The sequence below is a fragment of the Corylus avellana genome, chromosome ca8 (assembly GCF_901000735.1).
Source record: "Corylus avellana chromosome ca8, CavTom2PMs-1.0".
NCBI lineage: Eukaryota > Viridiplantae > Streptophyta > Magnoliopsida > Fagales > Betulaceae > Corylus > Corylus avellana.
In genome coordinates, this window is record NC_081548.1 from 977,820 (window position 1) to 995,778 (window position 17,959).

At 38.0% G+C, this 17,959-nt stretch overlaps 1 protein-coding gene across 2 annotated transcripts; it reads right to left on the minus strand.

The window, feature by feature from the left end:
• Nucleotides 1-1,301: 1,301 nt before the first annotated feature.
• On the minus strand, nucleotides 1,302-11,468 carry LOC132189258 (uncharacterized). Of its 2 annotated transcripts, XM_059603912.1 has the most exons (11): nucleotides 11,148-11,468; nucleotides 10,675-10,802; nucleotides 8,035-8,479; nucleotides 7,814-7,929; nucleotides 4,341-5,088; nucleotides 3,774-4,238; nucleotides 3,464-3,652; nucleotides 3,105-3,332; nucleotides 2,361-2,685; nucleotides 2,101-2,284; nucleotides 1,302-2,013 (listed from the first exon to the last, which is right to left on the minus strand). In XM_059603912.1, exons 1-11 carry the CDS (start codon nucleotides 11,358-11,360, stop codon nucleotides 1,530-1,532), a joined length of 3,525 nt encoding a protein of 1,174 aa, XP_059459895.1. In that variant the 5' UTR covers nucleotides 11,361-11,468; the 3' UTR covers nucleotides 1,302-1,529. The 2 variants fall into 2 exon arrangements, with proteins under 2 accessions (XP_059459895.1, XP_059459896.1); XM_059603913.1 differs by lacking the exon at nucleotides 11,148-11,468 and having other exon boundaries at nucleotides 8,035-8,460; nucleotides 10,675-10,764.
• Between the last annotated feature and the right edge of the window lie 6,491 nt (nucleotides 11,469-17,959).

The following is a 17,959-nucleotide window of genomic DNA, read 5'->3' on the forward strand; positions in this document are numbered from 1 at the left end:
ATATACAATGAGAACAATGCTGAATACTAATTATGTCAAAAGAAAGTTTCCTTTGATTTCTTTCATAAAATAGTATGAATACCAAAAAATTAGATGAGTGATTCACTAATGTTTGCCTTTATCATGAAAGCTTTGGAATAATCTTTTAAGCTTGTAAGCGCCTCATCTCTATGGGAGAATTTGATGCTGATAGATCCCACAAATGAATGAATCGGAACGGGTGGGGTTCTATTTCTGGGACTGGACATGAAGGCTAGGATTCGAACCCTCGGGTTTGGAAAAAAAAGTAGAGTGGATTAGCATTCGGACAACTTGGGTCTAGTTTTCATTAGAACTAGATCCATTGGGATTATGGGACACGTCTCAATACCAACGGGTCCAATTCCAACTGAACTTGACCCAAGTCAAATCCTCCAATAAAAGCTTTGTAGCTCAAGTGTTAGGCAGATTGTCTTAATCCTCATTGAATCTGTTTGAATTGAAATACATGTCTTTAGTGTCATGCTAGGACACATCCCAATACCAATGGGTCCAATTCCAATTAAAATTGGACCCAAGCCAAACCATCTAATGAGAAACTTAGACACATCGTCTTATCCTCACTCTCCTCCGCTCTTTGTTGCTCCAAAAATAGGGCGCTCTTGCTGGGAATTCTTGCAAAAGTAGGCCTATGGGATTTGATTCGTAGACCATGGATGGATTAAAGTTTCCTGACCAATAATTCTTGCTTTACCCAATATTTCACGTCTACAGTTTCTCATCCGTCCTAAGAAGTAGAAACAAAGGAAATGTCTACTCTTCTTTTTATTTTCGTTTCTAAAATTTCTATTACACACTATGCATCTTTTTTATTCTTTTCTATCCCATCTCACCTTTCAGCGAATCCCTTAGAAATCTCTAGTCTCTTGAGAAAATATAACATATCATTCTTTTCTTTTCCACTTTCACCCTTTTCTTTTCTTTCTTTTCTTTTTTTTTTTTTTTTTGTAAGCACCTCTCAGTAATGAGGCTTGATAGAAAAAGTTGTGTAAATGCTGCTAAACCTTACAGGATATATATATCAAATTTCCATTTGCTGTTTTAAGAATATAGAGCCATAAGGTTCACATTTTTCATTTTCAACTTCTCTGCAATTTCAATAAGGTAGCAGCGAACGAGTAATGCTATTTTTCACACTCATTTATTACTAGTTGATATTGCATGCATGTTTTAAGTAGTTGACATGAGAAGCCTTTTAATACATGCCACAATAACCGGTATAAAATGTGAAAAGAGTAAGGCTGTAAACATGAGCCAAAAAAGTACTGGGAAAACAAATACCCAAGCTATTAATTTACACCTTAAATTTCCCATCTCCAAGCCCTAATGATACTGTTAATTATCTATTACACAACTGTTACTAAATTTCAGCACAAGCTATACATGACAATACTATGTACAGGAAATGCAGATATTATAATACCAATTTTCCAATTTAATAAAGGAAATAGTGAATTCTTTACATCTTTTGCTTTTACAAAATGAAAAACTTACAAACTGTTGAGCACCTCCCCGTACCATGCCCCGTGAACATTGCCCGACACAACTGCCACCACAATCAGCACTTCAGCTGCTTCCATTAGCTTATCTGTAAGAAGAGCTGCTCCTAGACGTTGCAGAGCTGTCTCCACCAATTGCCTTCCCTTCGTCCCATTTCCTCCGAGCACAGCCCCCCTCACAGCCAAATAAGCAGTACGGGACACCCGGGCAAATATGGGATCCCCAGCTTGCAAGCTTTTTGCCAACATGTTTGCCATAACGAGCTTCCTGGCTTGGAGTTTTCCAGCATCTAGAACAGGGTCACAGCCTTGAAGGAATCCACTGATTGTTTCAACAATTTCTGGTACACCCACATCTTCAGCACTATCCAACAGATCAGAGAGCTGCTTGACACATGTGGATACTATATTATCCATGTCTAATGGACTGGTCACCAAGTTTTCACTCAGAAGCGTTTGGCGGAGAACCAACATGCTGAGGAACACAGTAACTTATTCAAATTACAGATTCAAATATCAAAAAGGAGATAAGATGAGGATATTAATCCAAAAATTCACCTACCTGGTAGAAATGACAATGATCTTCTGAAGTTGAGACTGCACAGCCCTTAGCCTGGAGAAATTAAGCTTGAGTGTTTCTGGGAGAGTTTCCAGGGCCAGCCCCCCTATCTCACTAACTAGCTTTAACAAACCAAGCCGAACCAACAAATCAACTCTTTCTCCCTTGCATTCTGGTTGTTCTTTACCTGAACGTAATAAACATAAATTAAAGCAATCTACAGAAGAAACATAAATTACCCACAGTTAAGTTGCCAATCAAACCTGTTGCAGAGAAGGTTCGAGAGCCCATTTTTGATGACACAACAAAGCTGCCTCCAGTTCGAAGAGTAGTAGGTGGAAGTCCCTGGGACAATCTCGCATCGCTTGCCATAGTGGATTGAGAATCTCTGTATTCATCCCACTCTTCCTCTGCAACCACCCGGACAGATGATAGCCACTGCCTAGTCAATGGTAGAGAAGTAGGGGCATTAACAGGAGATCCATATCGGTTGGCAAAAGCCTTTTTCATGTATTCCAAACCAGCCGGTCCCTTAATAAGTGGTTCCATAATTCTGATGCGTGCTTTGCTAATGTCTCTCTTAAGAGTCTGCATCACAATTTAATTGACATTAGGGTCAGAAAAAGTGCGCTTTTCATAAAAGGGCAAAGCCCAACATCTTATATTTTGTGGACTGGTGATCAAGAAGGGCATAATACTGTGCCCAAAAAGAAAACAAATACTGAACATTCCAATCAATTGAGCAATCCGACTGAAAGTACAGAGAAAAATAAATATTAAGTTAAAACAAAGTACAATGATCCAGGCACAACAGTGCAAGGGGTCTACCCCAAATCAAAGGCATTGATGTGCCAATTGGCTTGGGTTCCAGCACGGAAGGCTATCAAGTATTTGGCAACTAGCAAGAATTAATTGACGTCCATAGCATCCAGTTATGACATTAAGAGAAAATTTCCAGCATACTCTTTAAGAAGTAAAGAAGCATAAAATACACTTGAAACTGGTACCTGTATCTGCTGTAGAACAAAGCGCAGACCCCTAATCATTAGAAGGGCAAATGAGGCATTTGATTTTTCTCCAGATTGAGAAATCTCTTCTAGTTCTTTGAGTAACATATGGTGAGTTGTCTTGATCTCATCATCATTAGCTGGGGCAGAAAGTTTCTGCAAAGTGAGTAGTGCAAACTCTAGGATCCTCCCAAAATAATCCACGTCTAGATTGCCTAACTTCAGTACCTACCCAGAAAAAAAAAAAAAAAAAAAAACAAAATTAAGACAGGAAGGTTATTAACACAGATTACAACTAAATTTTATAATAATATAGGAGATCAAAGAAATAAAAGAGACTGGCAGTAGACTAAGCTTACCTTTGAGAGAATGTCACTATCAATAGTATCAACAATCTCTTGCTTCCAACTTTGAGGAGACATCTCACACAGTTCCTCCCTGACTTCCTTCATGAGTTTAAGAACCCAGCTGAAGTCGGGCTCCTCTTGTTTCATGGATTGCATAATACCATCCCAAAAAGCCTTTTCCATCATCTCTCTTACTTTTTCCTGCACAGTATTTAAGATAAGAATGCATTTGTGAGGATTCAACATCCATAATTAAAATAAGATAGTACATCACTCAATGATAAACTTGAAAAGAAAGCAGTAAATAGATCGATGCACCAACATTAAGACTATTCTTATCTTCGCCATTTATGATAAAGCTAACAGTGAAACCGTGGCGATGTTCATGGACAATTTCATTTACAAGCAGTTCATTCTCGCCAACCAACATTGCATCAAAGCTCGGATGACCATGAGCAGCACCAGTGAAGTCGTTAGAGGACCCAACTACTTTGCCTGAGGAAGAATCATCTCTCTCAGACAAGGAGTGAACAATGGGACCTGAGCTTTCAAAACCTTCAGCCAGGTTATTCCTTTCACCAGGTACAGAAGCCAAAGAGCCATCTGGTGATTTAGGCAGACATGAAGATGAACTACTTGGAAATGGGGATGCAGATGAACTCCCAGAATCCTTGGCTTTCAAAAATCTGGAACGCATGTCAGAGAGAGCACATTCCATACGTTCAAGCCCAGCATTTCCACTCAGATGCTGCACCTTTGTCCTAAGTAGTTCCCGGTCTTCTGTAACCTAGTATCACCAAGACGATTCCAAATAATTATAGGAGCTAATAGTAAGTAGGTGACCAATCAAAGACAGCTTAACAAATAACCAAGCGAATGTGATAAATACCAGTTTTAGGATAGCACCATTATCTCCTTTTTCTGGAATCGGCTTGCAAGTTTGCATCATAGAGAGCTCCAATTGGCAAGCGGCTCTCACCAAATCCTCCTCTAGTGACTTAGCATCCTTAACTTTCCATACTACAAAGTGATACAGGTAAGAGCACCACGCTTTATCAAAGGCTTCCAGCTGTGATCTGAAAGTGATTTGACATGGAATTGTTGTTTTCTCTTCGGCATTTTGTGTGGCACCCTCTAATATGATCTTTATTAAAAGCTCAAAATCATGAGTAAACTTAGCAGCAGACTCAGCAAGAGCAGCCTCATGCACACCATTCCCACTGATAACTGTGTCTAGGAATCCCAAGATCATATAAGCACAGAGCACAACTCTCACTGGGTACCTAGATAACTTAACTGGACTTCGAGCTAGTTCTTTACTAGAGTCAAACGCCTTTGATCCTTTCCTCTCGGTACTGGTATTTCCCTTTCTAATTGGAGAAGCAACACGCTTAAGAAGGTGATCAATGTTCTCCAAACTGGATGGGCTGCTCCTAACTGCCCGTGAGATCATGTAGCGACTCTCTAAACGGTCAAGTAAAGCTTTCACAACTTGAATAGTTGTATCTGACTCAATTTGAAGAGCAAGCTGCTCGAATGGCATTGACTTGACAGATTTTTCACTAATCTCTAAGGACGTAAATGCTTTTGCCAAAGCAGAAGTAGTTTTCCTCAATCTTACAAACTGTCTCCAGCACCTGAAGATGCAATACAATGCGTATACCGCATAATAAAAAGGAACGAAAGAATAAGGAAAATGGGGAACAGTGAAGATAGCACCCAAAAAAAAAAACGTAATTAATAATATATATACATATTAAGAAATAGACCATCCGAAGAGCAAAATTAAAAAAGTGGATTATATAGAAACATGTCCTTATTTCAGGGCCGGGCCAGATTTATTAACCTGCAAGCCTTAATGTTCTGGGATGGTTATGCTCTGGCTCCTACATGGGAGTTAAATTGAAATGCTCTTGCTGAAAATTACAGTTCAAAACACTGTAGTAAATACTGTTCAGTAAGGGAGCAAAACAAATAGGTCTTTTTATTTATTTGTGGATCCAATTTAGTCTTTTATTTAGTAACAATCGGTCAATGTCGATTAGTCTTGTATGTTCAAAAACAAAAAGGGGGAGCATTGGTCGTCAGTTTCAGTATTCTCTTTATTTTGAGGTCTCTTGGGTTATGGCTAATTCAGTACGGAACTTTCGGCATGTCAGAGGGGCAACTTCAAAAGATATTAAAGTCATTCATGGTAGTTATACCTTCATGCTTGATGTGGAGTATTTAGTGGGAGAGAAATATAAGGACTTTTGAAGAAACTGAGGCCTCATTGCTTGAACAGAAATCATTATTAGTGAGATCACTTTTTGATTGGATGAAAACGATAGGGATTTTTACTTCTTCATTTTTTTTTTTTTTGGGGTAGGTTTTGGTAGATCTCTGTAATTTAGGTCATTTTACGTATCTCTTGAATACTTCCCTTGTACTAGAGTGAATACCTTTTATTTTATTTTCAATAGAATCTATATATGCATGCATGTCTGCATGTGTGTGTCTGTGTGTATATATAACATTTTAGCTTAGAAATTAATAGTGCGGTTGGTATTTATTTAATATAGCATAAAATGTAAATTAATCTAATAATTTGATGAAAGAAAGCTGCGTTTATGTTGAAAATAATAGTAGAGGGAATAAAAGCAATGTTAATTAATTTCATAGAACATAACACATAAGAAACATATGTATTCCTCAGTCATGATTATTTGAGGAATTATTACATATAAAGTAAAAGAAAAAAAAAATTATACGCTAAAATGGAATGAGGCTGCTTTCTCAAAAATTGTTAACTTTTTTAAATAAGGGCTATTTCATTAAAGGAAACAGGGGTAGAACTCAATTGTACAACAAGCATACAAAAGCGCACCTTTTTTTTTTTGATAAGTAATAAATTTATATCAAAAGCGCAGAGGGACGCAACCCATATACACGGGAAGTATAAAAGAGAGCGCCTAAGAGGGAGAGAAATGAAAGAGAAAATCAGAGAAGCTAATTACTAAAGGAGCTAGCCAAGTGGCAGTCCAAGAGTAAAGAGTAAAGAAGAAAAGATGAGTCAGTTCCTCTATAGTCCTAGTATAATTCTCAAAACATCTAGCATTTCAAGAGCTAATATCTAAAATTGAAAAGATCCAATAAATTAAAGAAAGAGATTCTCAAAAATTATTAAAGGAAAAGTACACATACCCCCTCAAACTATCACTCCATTATCAATTTGCCCCCCAAACTATCGATTGCATCAATGTTCCTCCCAAGCTATCAAAAAGAGTCAATGTCTCCCCAAGCCAGCAAAGAGAAAAGAATGATCTTAAAAAAATTCCAATAAGACAAAAATACCCTTATAAATTAGATAAATAAAAAATAAAAATAAAAACTAAAAACTAAAAGTTATATATATATAAGAAGAGGTGGTTCGAAAACCACCCCTAGGGGTGGCAGAGGGTGGCCGAGGGTGGGATGGCGTGATGGTCACCCAAGCAAACTATTGAGCACCTTGGGCCTTCAAAACATGAGTTGATCTATTTCAAAGGCGTAATTCGCAGCTGGAAGGCTACAGAGCTTGCTCTGGTGGGTGGGTAGGAATCAAATGCGTCAATGGACAGGTCATTGCCATCCCTTGGAAGGGTTTGGGTGGCCAAATCTCCTAGAAGATAGACCAACTTCAAGCCCTTCAAAAGATTAGCCTCCACGACAATGTTCTTGCCGGCACCGTCCCTTGGGTTCCTTCCCAATCTCAAAGGGGTCTACCTCTTCAACAACTGGCGCTTTCTGATTCTATTCCTCCTTCAATTGGTAACTATCCTCTTCTGCAGACTCCTGATTTAAGTAACAATTCCCACTTGGACAATCCCTCCTAGTGTTGCAAACTCAACCATGCTATTCAGACTCAATCTTAGCTTCAATTCATTGATGGGTTCAATCCCAAATAGTCTCACTCGGTCTCCCTCTCTGACCATCCTTGCTCTCCAGCAGAAAAATATATCTTGGGGGCGGCTTGGCCACCCCCTAAGAGTTTGAGGGGTGGATCGACCACCCCAATTCTTTCTTTCTTTCTTTTTTAAATATCATCAATGGTATTTTTGTTATTATGGAAGACATTGACAATTTTTGGTAATTTAGGGGAGACATTGATGCAATTTGATAGTTTAGCGGAAACATTGACTATCGAGAGTGGTAGTATAGGGGGGGGTGGGGGGTTATGTATACTTTTCCCAATTATTAATTATTAAGAAAGAAGGGGAAGTCTAATGCTAGTTTACTGACACTTTAATTAGTTTCTAGTAAGCATAACTACATGAGGGCCAGAGCTAACTGTGATGAAGTTGTTCCAAGAGATAAGAAAACAGGTAAGAGTAAGATATGCACCTTGCTAACTTTCTTGAAAAGTACTCCCCCTGATCTTGCATTGTTTTTGAAATGACAAGTACAGAATCACGTGAACTTCTTCTTTGCCTCAAATATTCTGCCCTTTGTTTCTTAGCCTAGTTGTTCTCAAATTATATTTGATAAAGAACCAATCAGACATATTCACCCAGAAAAATAATGCATTCACTATAGATGCTAATTTACTTCAGACACAAACTTACCCTTTGGAGCCGATCTTCTAATTGGTCTTTCATTCTCATTCTCTCAAATTCCCTTTGAGTATAGATAGACTTGGCTACTCTCTGTACTTGCGATACCATAGCATGAGCCTTTGTCTTTTCTGCTTCCAACAATCCCAGCCGCTTTTTCTCAGCAGTTGTGCGTTTTCTAAGAATTGCAGCACGCACACATTCCTTATACTTGCTATCCTGTATCATTTTTTGCATCAACGATTTAGCTGCTTGCTCTCTCTTGGCCAACCTTCGTTGTCGAGAAGCTTTAAGGAGAAGCATCCGATTTGCCTCTGCTTGCTGAACCCGTGATTCCACTTTCATGCCAAGCTCATCACGTTCCTTCTCAAACCGCATCTCCAGTCCAGTTTTAGCCGCTTGCCTCAGCTCATCCAGCCTAGCTAAGCGCATCTGAACCTTTGCAAGAATACTTAACCTGTTGGTGTCATTATGCAAGTGGGAGATAAGCTTATGTTACACAGACCTTATACTTCACATAGGTGCATGACATAATTTTGATGAAGCATACTGGTTTGATCACCAATGCATGGGTAAGTTCTATTTTCTAATTATATGATCACCAAAGATGGTCAAGAACTATTTACTAGACTTCTAGATAATTTAAGTTAACTTAAATCCTTATATATATATACACACACACACACATATATACCAATGCATAAAGGTTCCAATTCGAGCGAGAGCCCGAACGGGGGAAGCAAGAACATCTTGATCGAAAGCAGCATGCATATAGCAAGACGAATAACAAGGGAATAAGGACTTTGCATTCAGAAGTATTCATAAAGATTAGCAAAATGTTGACTCTTACTTTGATTATGCAACAATTAAAATATATCTTTTCTCAACATTCCCATAATGTATGAGACGTATCAGACTACTTGAAAAGTGCTCTCAGTGTACAGCCATACGAACCCAAACATTAGACCAATTGTGAGTTATAACACGCAACGACTTTCTAAAAGTGCCCCTGCATAACTTATTGAAGTATTTCTCATACAATCGACTCTTTTTCTTGAATTTTACTCTTAGCAACTCCTATGTTCGAAGCAAGATGTTGTCTAATTTGACCCAGAATTACAATTCTAAAGCAGGAGCCCATCCTTTCGTGTATGGGGGCTTGCCCTTTTCTTTGAATAAGATTATTATACATCAAAAAAGAGCCCATCCCTTCAAGTGGAAAGCCAGGTTCACCAAGAACAGAGAAGACATCTACATAACATGATTTTTAGACCGGATAATTTCAATGAAACCAATGTAAATGGTGAAGCATGTGACATCAGGATGAAAATTACTAAGACTTATGGGGTTTGACTTTCACCTCTCTTCTCTTTTTCTGTGTCACCTCCAGCTTCAATTAACCTTAACTTTTTTCTCAAATCCTCCTCAGATCCTGTTTCAAACTTAACTTCAAATAATAATGACACGAAGGGAACATTTGGTACGCGAAATGGCTATTTCATTAAAAAGAATGAATCGCTTTTATTAGGAATGGAAGGTGGAATAGAATATATGATAAAGATACTTATCATATACTCTAACACTTGGAATAGTTATTCCCATGGGACTAGCTATTCCAAGACTATTCCATTCCACCTACTTCCATTTTCAATAAAAGCTATTCATTTTCCTAATGGATAGCCATTCCGCACACCAAACGTACTCGAAGTCCATTAGCTCACATCCTTCTATGTCATTATCGACATGCTTTGATTGGCTGATTGTCTGGTCCTTTGTGGTGGCAGTCTATTCGGCGTTATGCTTCACCTGGTTTCAATAACATTTTCCTCTCTTACATTATAAGAGGCATGGAGATATAAACAAAGTAAATATATATGTGTCCCCTTCTTCACATGTTTGTGAACGTTCATTTAATCCCTCTTCTTCATAAAATGGAATGCATGTGGGAATGGAAAATTGGCCAAAGGCATTCAGAAAAGTTTTAGGGACCATGATCTGATGACTTTGCCTTAAGGCAGGGATCAAAAGATAACAGAACACAAATTTATGTAGTAGGCTAGTGTGATTCTGGAAGGTGAACGTACCATTGTCATCAGCTGGTTTGGTTCAACAAGCTATTGATATACGGTAGAAGCAAGATAATACAAGAGAAGCTGTTATACAGGAGTTTCTCACCACAAATCACTAGATTCAAACTTACCCACCCCAGCACTCTCTCCCCAAAAGAACACTTCTTAAGAGCTACAACTAATGTTCTTCAATCCAAGTAATCTGTTTGGGAGGTATAGACCTGTATGGGTATGACCACTAACGAGAAATTAATGATGGGAGGTATGAGAAATCAGTCTAAACCTAAAATTGTAGATTTAGAAAAAGTTGAAAAGCTAGAAACTCTAACAAATGGCATGAGAATTAGAACGCTATTTAGATGGTCTAAATTATATAGATATGACTAATATGCAACATGAGAAAACAAAAACCTCTACTTAAATAAGCCAATTACAACTATTTTGCAACCCAAGTTAAGCAATCCAATTATCCAAGACAGAACACAAATAAGACCCCCAAAAATTCAATAAGCATATAATTCCCTCCGATTCTGCAACCAACAATGCTTTCTTCAACGACAACATTCTTACAGAAACATGTTACCTCTTCTGCTCAGCAGCATTAAGTTTGGCTTCAAGCCGCTGACCGAGATCCCCCTGTTGAGAAGAAGAAGACCGCTGCGGACTCCTCGACTTTTGCCGTGCCTTACTTGACAACAACTCATAGTATTGCTGCACCACCATTCATAAATTTTCTTTCAGCTTAACTCAAACATTAACCCAAAAAAAAAAAAACGGTGCCTGAGCTTAAAATTCATTCATTTTCTTTTCCTCGGGTTTCTAACCAACCAAACAAATGTAGCATAATTTGTATGTTAAAAAAAATAATTAAAAAAATAAAACAAAAAATGCCTAACCTAAAATTCAACCTTTTTCTGTTCTTCGGGTTTCTAACCAAACAAACAGACATTAAGCATAATTTGGATTTAAAAACAGAACAAAAAAATAACTGACTCATTGAAGAATTTAAAAAAGAGGGTAAACATTAGAGAGAGAGAGAGAGAGAGAGAGAGAGACCTGTCGGCGGAGATGGGCGCCTCTGAGCTTGGCTTCGATCTCTTCTGCGGTGGAAGGGATTTTGGGCTCGAGAAGACGCCGTCTGAGCCTCCGAGGAACCTTCGGGGGCTGGGACAATGAGGAAGACGACGCCGCGTAGTCGTTCGCCGGAAAGCTCAAGACTATCCCCGAGACCATCCTCTCCGTCTCCGTCGACTCCACTCCCGTAGCCATCAATTAATCCCCGATTACTCGATGTATCGGACTATAACACACACAGTGATCGGCGATTACTTGTATTTTGTGAGCGTGCTTTCTATGTGAAGCTGAATGTTGTTGGTATTGGGGGGGGTCTTGGTTACTGTCAAATAACTGACAAGGACTTCATAATATTCCTATCCGTCCCACCAAATTTTACTTACCTTGGATATTTTAACTACTATAATAATTCACTTTTATTATTTAATTTAAATATTATTTTTTAATTATTTTTTAATTTTTTCTCTAACTTTTATATTTTTGAATGTATCTATTTTTTTAATAGTCTATTTTAAGAATATTTGTCTTATTCTAACGGTCATATATTTTTGAATTTGTGTCTTATCGTAACGTACATATTTTCAAAATTTTGTTTTTGATTTTCAAAAGAAATACTGAAATTCGTTTTTGATTTGGGAGAAGTACTCATTTTCAAAAAATTTCAAAAGAAAAAGAGAAGGGAGAGAGGCTACAGAGAAAAGGGAAAGAAAAAGAAAAAAGAGAGAAATAAAAAGCAAAAAGGAAAAGAGAAAAATATATTTGTTTAATAAATAGGTGAATGAATAGTAAATTTTAAGTTTGGTGAATACTGTTCACGTCACTACCTTTTTTTTGTTAAAAATATGAGGCTAAAATGGTACATTTAAACCATTTTGATTAAATTGTCTCACCAAAATAACTAAAAAAAAGAATTTGATAAGGCTGCGTGCTCTTAGAAAGTCATGCTATCATGTGGGATTTGTTTCAATTTCCACGTCTGTTCCCAGATGAGTGATCCTGCATTGGACTTGAGCACCTAGTTAATCATTTTTCAGCACACGTGGTATGACCTCTTGTCTTGGAGTTTATCTCATTAGCAATGTCAAGAGTTGCTGCTGCGTTAACTTGAGCACCACTGCATTGAGGTGTGCTCTTTGCTGATTTTCCTATATATATACTTTAACAGGAATTCTATTGATGATCGTAGGTGATGCCAAATGGCATTATATACAAGCACCCTCTCAATGTGCATAGGAAATGAAAGTCTTCATGCACTTATTTCCTATCAAAGAAAAACAATACTCCTACGTGCAGCTAACAAAGAAAGTCCAAAAGAGTCGTTAGAAAGTCATGCTATCATGTGGGATTTGTTTCAATTTCCACGGCTGTTCCCAAATGGGCGATCCTGCCTTGGACTTTGAGTGATCCTGCCTTGGACTTGAGCACCTGGTTAATCATTTCACAGCACATGTGGTATGACCTCTTTTCTTGGACTTTATCTCAGTAGCAATGTCAAGAATTGGGATTCGGATCCACGACGATTCTTAATTTCTTAAAAATTGCCGTGGCAGTGATGCATGGCCGCTCTCTTACATACGTACTTTCTTTTCAATTCTCACTTCTCAGTGCAAATTTTCAAAAAAAAATTGAAATATGGATATGCAAGACAACTGGTCTTCTTCTTCACACTGCTCTGAAAAACCAGACCACCAAAAGAAGCCCCTCACTCCCCGACGCACACAGCGGATCCACTGCCGGAATACCCCTTTTTATAATGTCTGCCATCAAGCCGCAGGATGGGATGTGACGCGTCTTGCCACGGCCAAGATCGCAGGATGCACACCACGCCGGTGTGCGTCCACCACCACCGCCAGGCAGCAGCGGCGACGAGCCTAGATCTGCGATGGTGATAGCCCTCGTATTTGCCCTTCTTTGAGAGCCACGGACAGCCTACTTCACTCGCTGACCCCATCTCTCTCTCCTCACGTACGTGTCTCGTTGACACATGGGTTTTTAGAACTCGTTTGGGAGTCCGATTTTAAAAATTGCGTTTTTAAAATTGTACAGGCGTTTGGTAAAACATACTAAAAAGTTTTTTTTTTATCAATTGAGTGTTTGGATAACATTAGCAGATAATTACGGTTTCATGACCAAATTACCAATAAGGATGAACAAGACAGAAAGGATGAAGAAAAAAAAAAAAAAAAAAAGACAATAAGGGTTTTAATATATTTTAGGTGGGTATTCTTGGTATTTTTTTCATTCTCGTTCTAAAAAAAGTAACTATTGCGCCAAATATCTTTTTAATAGAAATCGTAATTTTATTTTAAATTCGCACTTTTTCAAATAAGCACCCTCTAATCAGCTTATGGAAATTATAAATTTTTTTGCGTTTTTAAAATCGCAATTCTAAACCCCCTAAAGTTACAATTTGGTTTAAAATCACATATTATTTTTATAAAAACGAACTCTCAATCGCACCCTTTACCCAATCTTTTGAGAAAAATCTCATTATCATGTAACTGTGTGCTTTAGATCTGACTCCTATAAAATTTTGATAATAACATAAAATACAAGTTTCATTTGTTTATTTATTAGGACTAGAAATTTCAACCCCTGGTGATTGAGCTTCCATTGTAAAGAACCCCATGGCTGTCCTTTCTGAACCTCGAAGAAAAAATCATATATAATGTGAAAAACTAACATTAGTTGAGAAAATCAAAGAATTCCTTTTCAAAATACTCTTTTAAGTTTTAAGGCCATCTACCCCTGTGTGTTTTGGATCCTTGTTAAATTCTTTGATTTTCTTAGATGGATGTTCCTCAGTCCGGCAAGAAGTACCATCAGCAAGAAAATGAGAAGAAGAAAGAAGAAGAAGATTGTTGGGGAAAGGGAATAGAAAGAAAAAACGAAGAAAATGATGAGGAAAAAAAAAAAAAAAGGAGAAAGTGGTCGACAACTTTGGTTTTGCAGGTGGTTAACGTGGCATGATTTTGGCCGTAGATGTTAAAATTGCTGATCCGTCAATTTTTTAAAGATTACCACATGAGCACCACCGCATTGACATGCGCTCTTTCTGATTTTCCCATATATACTCTAACACCCCCGCAAGTTGATGTGGGGGAGAAACTACCAACAACTTGGATTTAAGAGCAAAAAATTGAGCTGATGGAAGGCCTTTGGTGAACAGATAAGGCTACCTGATCATGAGTAGAAATAAATTTAATTAAAACATCTTGATTGAGCACCTTTTCTCTAACAAAATGATAGTTCACCTCAATGTGGTTTGTTCTAAAACGGGGATTAGAGGCCAAGGCTAATACACCAATGTTATTACACCAAAGCACTAGTGGTACAGCTAGATAGACCTTGATCTCTTTGAGTAGCATTCTAATCCAGAATAATTTAGCAATAGTAATAGATAGCTATACTCTGCTTCAGTGCTTGACCTTGAAACAACAGCCTGCTTCTTGGCACTCCAAGCTATTAGACAGTCTCCTAGGAATATTGCAAACCCTGTGGTAGACCATTCGGTCATCTGGACACCCTGTCCAGTCAGAATCACATAATACATTCAGTTGCTTTTGGTGTAGTAGAGGCCATGGTCAGGGGTGCCATTGAGATACCTAAGTACTCTCTTTGTTGCAATCCAATGAGTGGTAGAGGGAGAATGCATGTGCTGACACAATTGATTAATTGAGTAGGATATTTCTAGCCGTGTGAGAGTGCAGTACTGCATAGCCCCCACAACTTGTCTATAGGTGGTAGAATTAGCCAAGGGTTCACCTTCAAGTTTAGAGAGCTTGGAGCCTGAGGTGCAGGGGTCTTCGATGGTTTAGCCTCAGCCATGTGTGTTTTGTGTAGCAATTTTGAGATATACTTAGTCTGACATACATGAAGTCCAGAAGTGTCTATGGTAACTTGTATGCCTAGGAAGAAGCTTAAGGGGCCTAGGTCTTTGAGTGGGAATTCTTTCTGCAACTAAGCAATGATGATGTGAATAACAGTATGATGAGTGCCTGTGATGAGAATATCATCTACATACACCAGCATATAAATCTGAATTGATCCATTGAGATAGATGAATAGAGAGGTGTCCACTAGAGACCCCTTGAACCCCAAGTCAAGTAGAAAAGTAGATAACCTAGTGAACCAAGCTCGGGGTGTCTGTTTTAAGCCATAAATGGCCTTGTGTAGCTTGTAGAGTCTTGTCAATAAAACCAGGGTGCTGCTCCATGTAAACCTCTTCATTTAAGTAACCTTGCAGAAAGGCATTTGAAACATCAAGCTGTGTAATTCTCCAATCAAAGTTAACAGATAATGCTAGGATGACTCGAATTGTTGAAGGTTTGATAACTGGACTAAGGGTCTCAATGTAGTCCACCCCATTTCTTTGATCAAACCCTTTAGCCATAAACCTTGCCTTAAATCTTTCTACAGACCCATCAGCTTTTCTCTTGATTTTGAACACCCACTTATTTTGGATAACATTATGATGAGGAGGTCTAGGGTGTAGATTCCAAGTGTTATCGGATAGCGGGGCATCATATTCTTGTTGCATAGCCTCCATCCATCTGGAGTTAGTGGTAGCCTTGCGATAAGACACTAGTCCCAAATCAGGTAGGTGAGTGTGATAGAGTTGAAAGTCACTAAAGGTGTTGGGTTTTAAGGACCCTATTTGAGACCTTGTGATCATGGAGTGTGTGGGTGAGATTAAGGGTGAGTCTGCTAAGGTGAGGGGAAGGTTTGCCGGAACTATATGTGAGGTATTGGTAGGGAGTTGATGATATGATGATTGGTGTTTGCTGCAATGGTAGGTGGTGAGTGAGCTAAATGTGTAGCTGCTGAGGCTTGAGTTGCAGTCTGAGGTGATCTGGGTGGTGATAAGGGTGTAGATGAAGAGGGTGTTTCAAGTGAAGGGAGTGGATTAGATGTTGCTGTAGTGTTAGAATCAATAGGAAAATGAACATTGAGGGGTAAAGAAATTGAAAGAAACAGAGGAGCATTGCCTTGTGCATTTACCTTGGAGGGAAATTGTGCAGTAGCTTGATCTTTGGCAGGGAAGGAATCTTCATTAAAGATGACATTTTTAGACAAGTTAGCCTTGTTAGTCACAGGATCTAAACACTTGTAGCCAACATAATTATAGCCTAGGAAGATGCAAGGTTTGGACCTATACTCTAACTTGTGTAAGCCATAGGGTCTAAGAAGAGGGTAACAAAGGCAGCCAAAGACTTTGAGCTTTTGATAATATGGGTCAAGATGATAAAGTTTGAAATAAGGCGTTTGATGGTTTAAAACAGGGGTAGGTAGTCTGTTAATCACATAAATAGCAATGGGGAATTCATCAACCTAATACCTATTTGAGAATTGAGAGGTGACAGTGAGCTAAGAGAGTGCGGCCTGTCTCAATGATATGCCTAAGTTTTCTTTCAGCTAAGCCATTTTGTTGTGGGGTTTTTTGTTTTTTATTTTTATTTTGTTGTCCTGGCCTTCAGGTTGAGAATGAATTTGTTATCCTGCCCTTCAAGTTGAGGATAGATTTTTAGTTTTCTAGTTTGCTTTTATTTTGTTTTGTTTTTTTTTTTTTTTTTTTTTTTTTTTTTTGTATTTGAGCAAACCATGTCCTAGATTTAGTCTGCTCGAAGCAGATCTATTCCTTAAATGTATTTGTATATGGGTTAGTGGAAGCTTAAAGTCATTTTTATGACTTTGTAACCATCATAGCTTTTGATTATGATTTTTCAAAACTTTATGCTATGTTGTAAGAGCTTTATGTTCGTGATATTTCATTACATATTGTTAATATATATATATATATATATAATAGCCTAGTTCGAGCTCGAGTTGAGCCCGGTTTAGCTCGAATAGCATTCTCAACGGGCTCGAGCTTGTCCAAGCTTTCAATGAGTCAATCTTGAACACATATTTCATAGCTCGGTTCAAATAAACATCTTCATAAACGAATCAATCTTAAAATTTTAAAGCTCGACTCAACTCGGCTCAATTATAGCTCTCGAAGGTTTTAAACTTTTGTTTTTTTTTTGGTAAGCTACTTATTGTTTGTTTGAATCTCTAATGACTATTTCATTACAAAATTGAAAGTAATTACCAAAAATGAAAAAAAAAATAGTTATTCTTATTGATTAGTTTAGTTGTAACACACTAACACTAAGATAGAATCTCGAAAATGTATTTCACTATTTTTTTTTTGAAAATGAATTCCATTATCGGATGAAAACAAGATGTTGCTCAACAAGAGTAGTATCGTTCATACATTCAGGAAAGTCACTTGACCAAATCTGAGATTCTTCATGTTGTAACCCCACCTTGGCGAGGATATGTGCAGCTCCATTACCTTCTCGACGTACATGTTGAATTTTCCATTGAATTCCGCAATTCATCAGAGACTTTGCATCATTGATGATCTGTCCTTGTTCCCCATACAAACATCATCTTTTAGAAGAGCATTCACCACTTCAAGAGCATCCCCCTCCAAAATGATATTTCGCCTTCCCAGAGTCCTGCCCAACTCGACAGCTTCTCTTGCCGCCAATGCTTCCGCCATTGCTGGATCAGAGATGTGAAGACGAGACCCACATCTCATTGCTACTACAGCTCCTCCATAATCTCTAGCTATGATTCCCATTCCTATCTTCACTATTTAATATGGTGTAATACGTTATGTAATCAAATTTTCTAAAACGCCTTTATAATTGTGAATGTATTGATTATTACAAAAATTAATAAAGTGTAATGTAACTAAATTCGACCGGAGAAAAAGTTTATATTAGTGTAAAATTACAAGAAATACC

Coding starts and splice junctions, on each gene's coding strand:
- LOC132189258 (XM_059603912.1), bottom strand. CDS start 11,360: ATGGCTACGGGAGTGGAGTCGACGGAGACGGAGAGGATGGTCTCGGGG. Junction 7,930..8,034: donor TAGAAGATCGGCTCCAAAGG/GTAAGTTTGTGT, acceptor GAGAACAACTAG/GCTAAGAAACAAAGGGCAGA. Junction 3,653..3,773: donor AAGATAAGAATAGTCTTAAT/GTTGGTGCATCG, acceptor AATACTGTGCAG/GAAAAAGTAAGAGAGATGAT.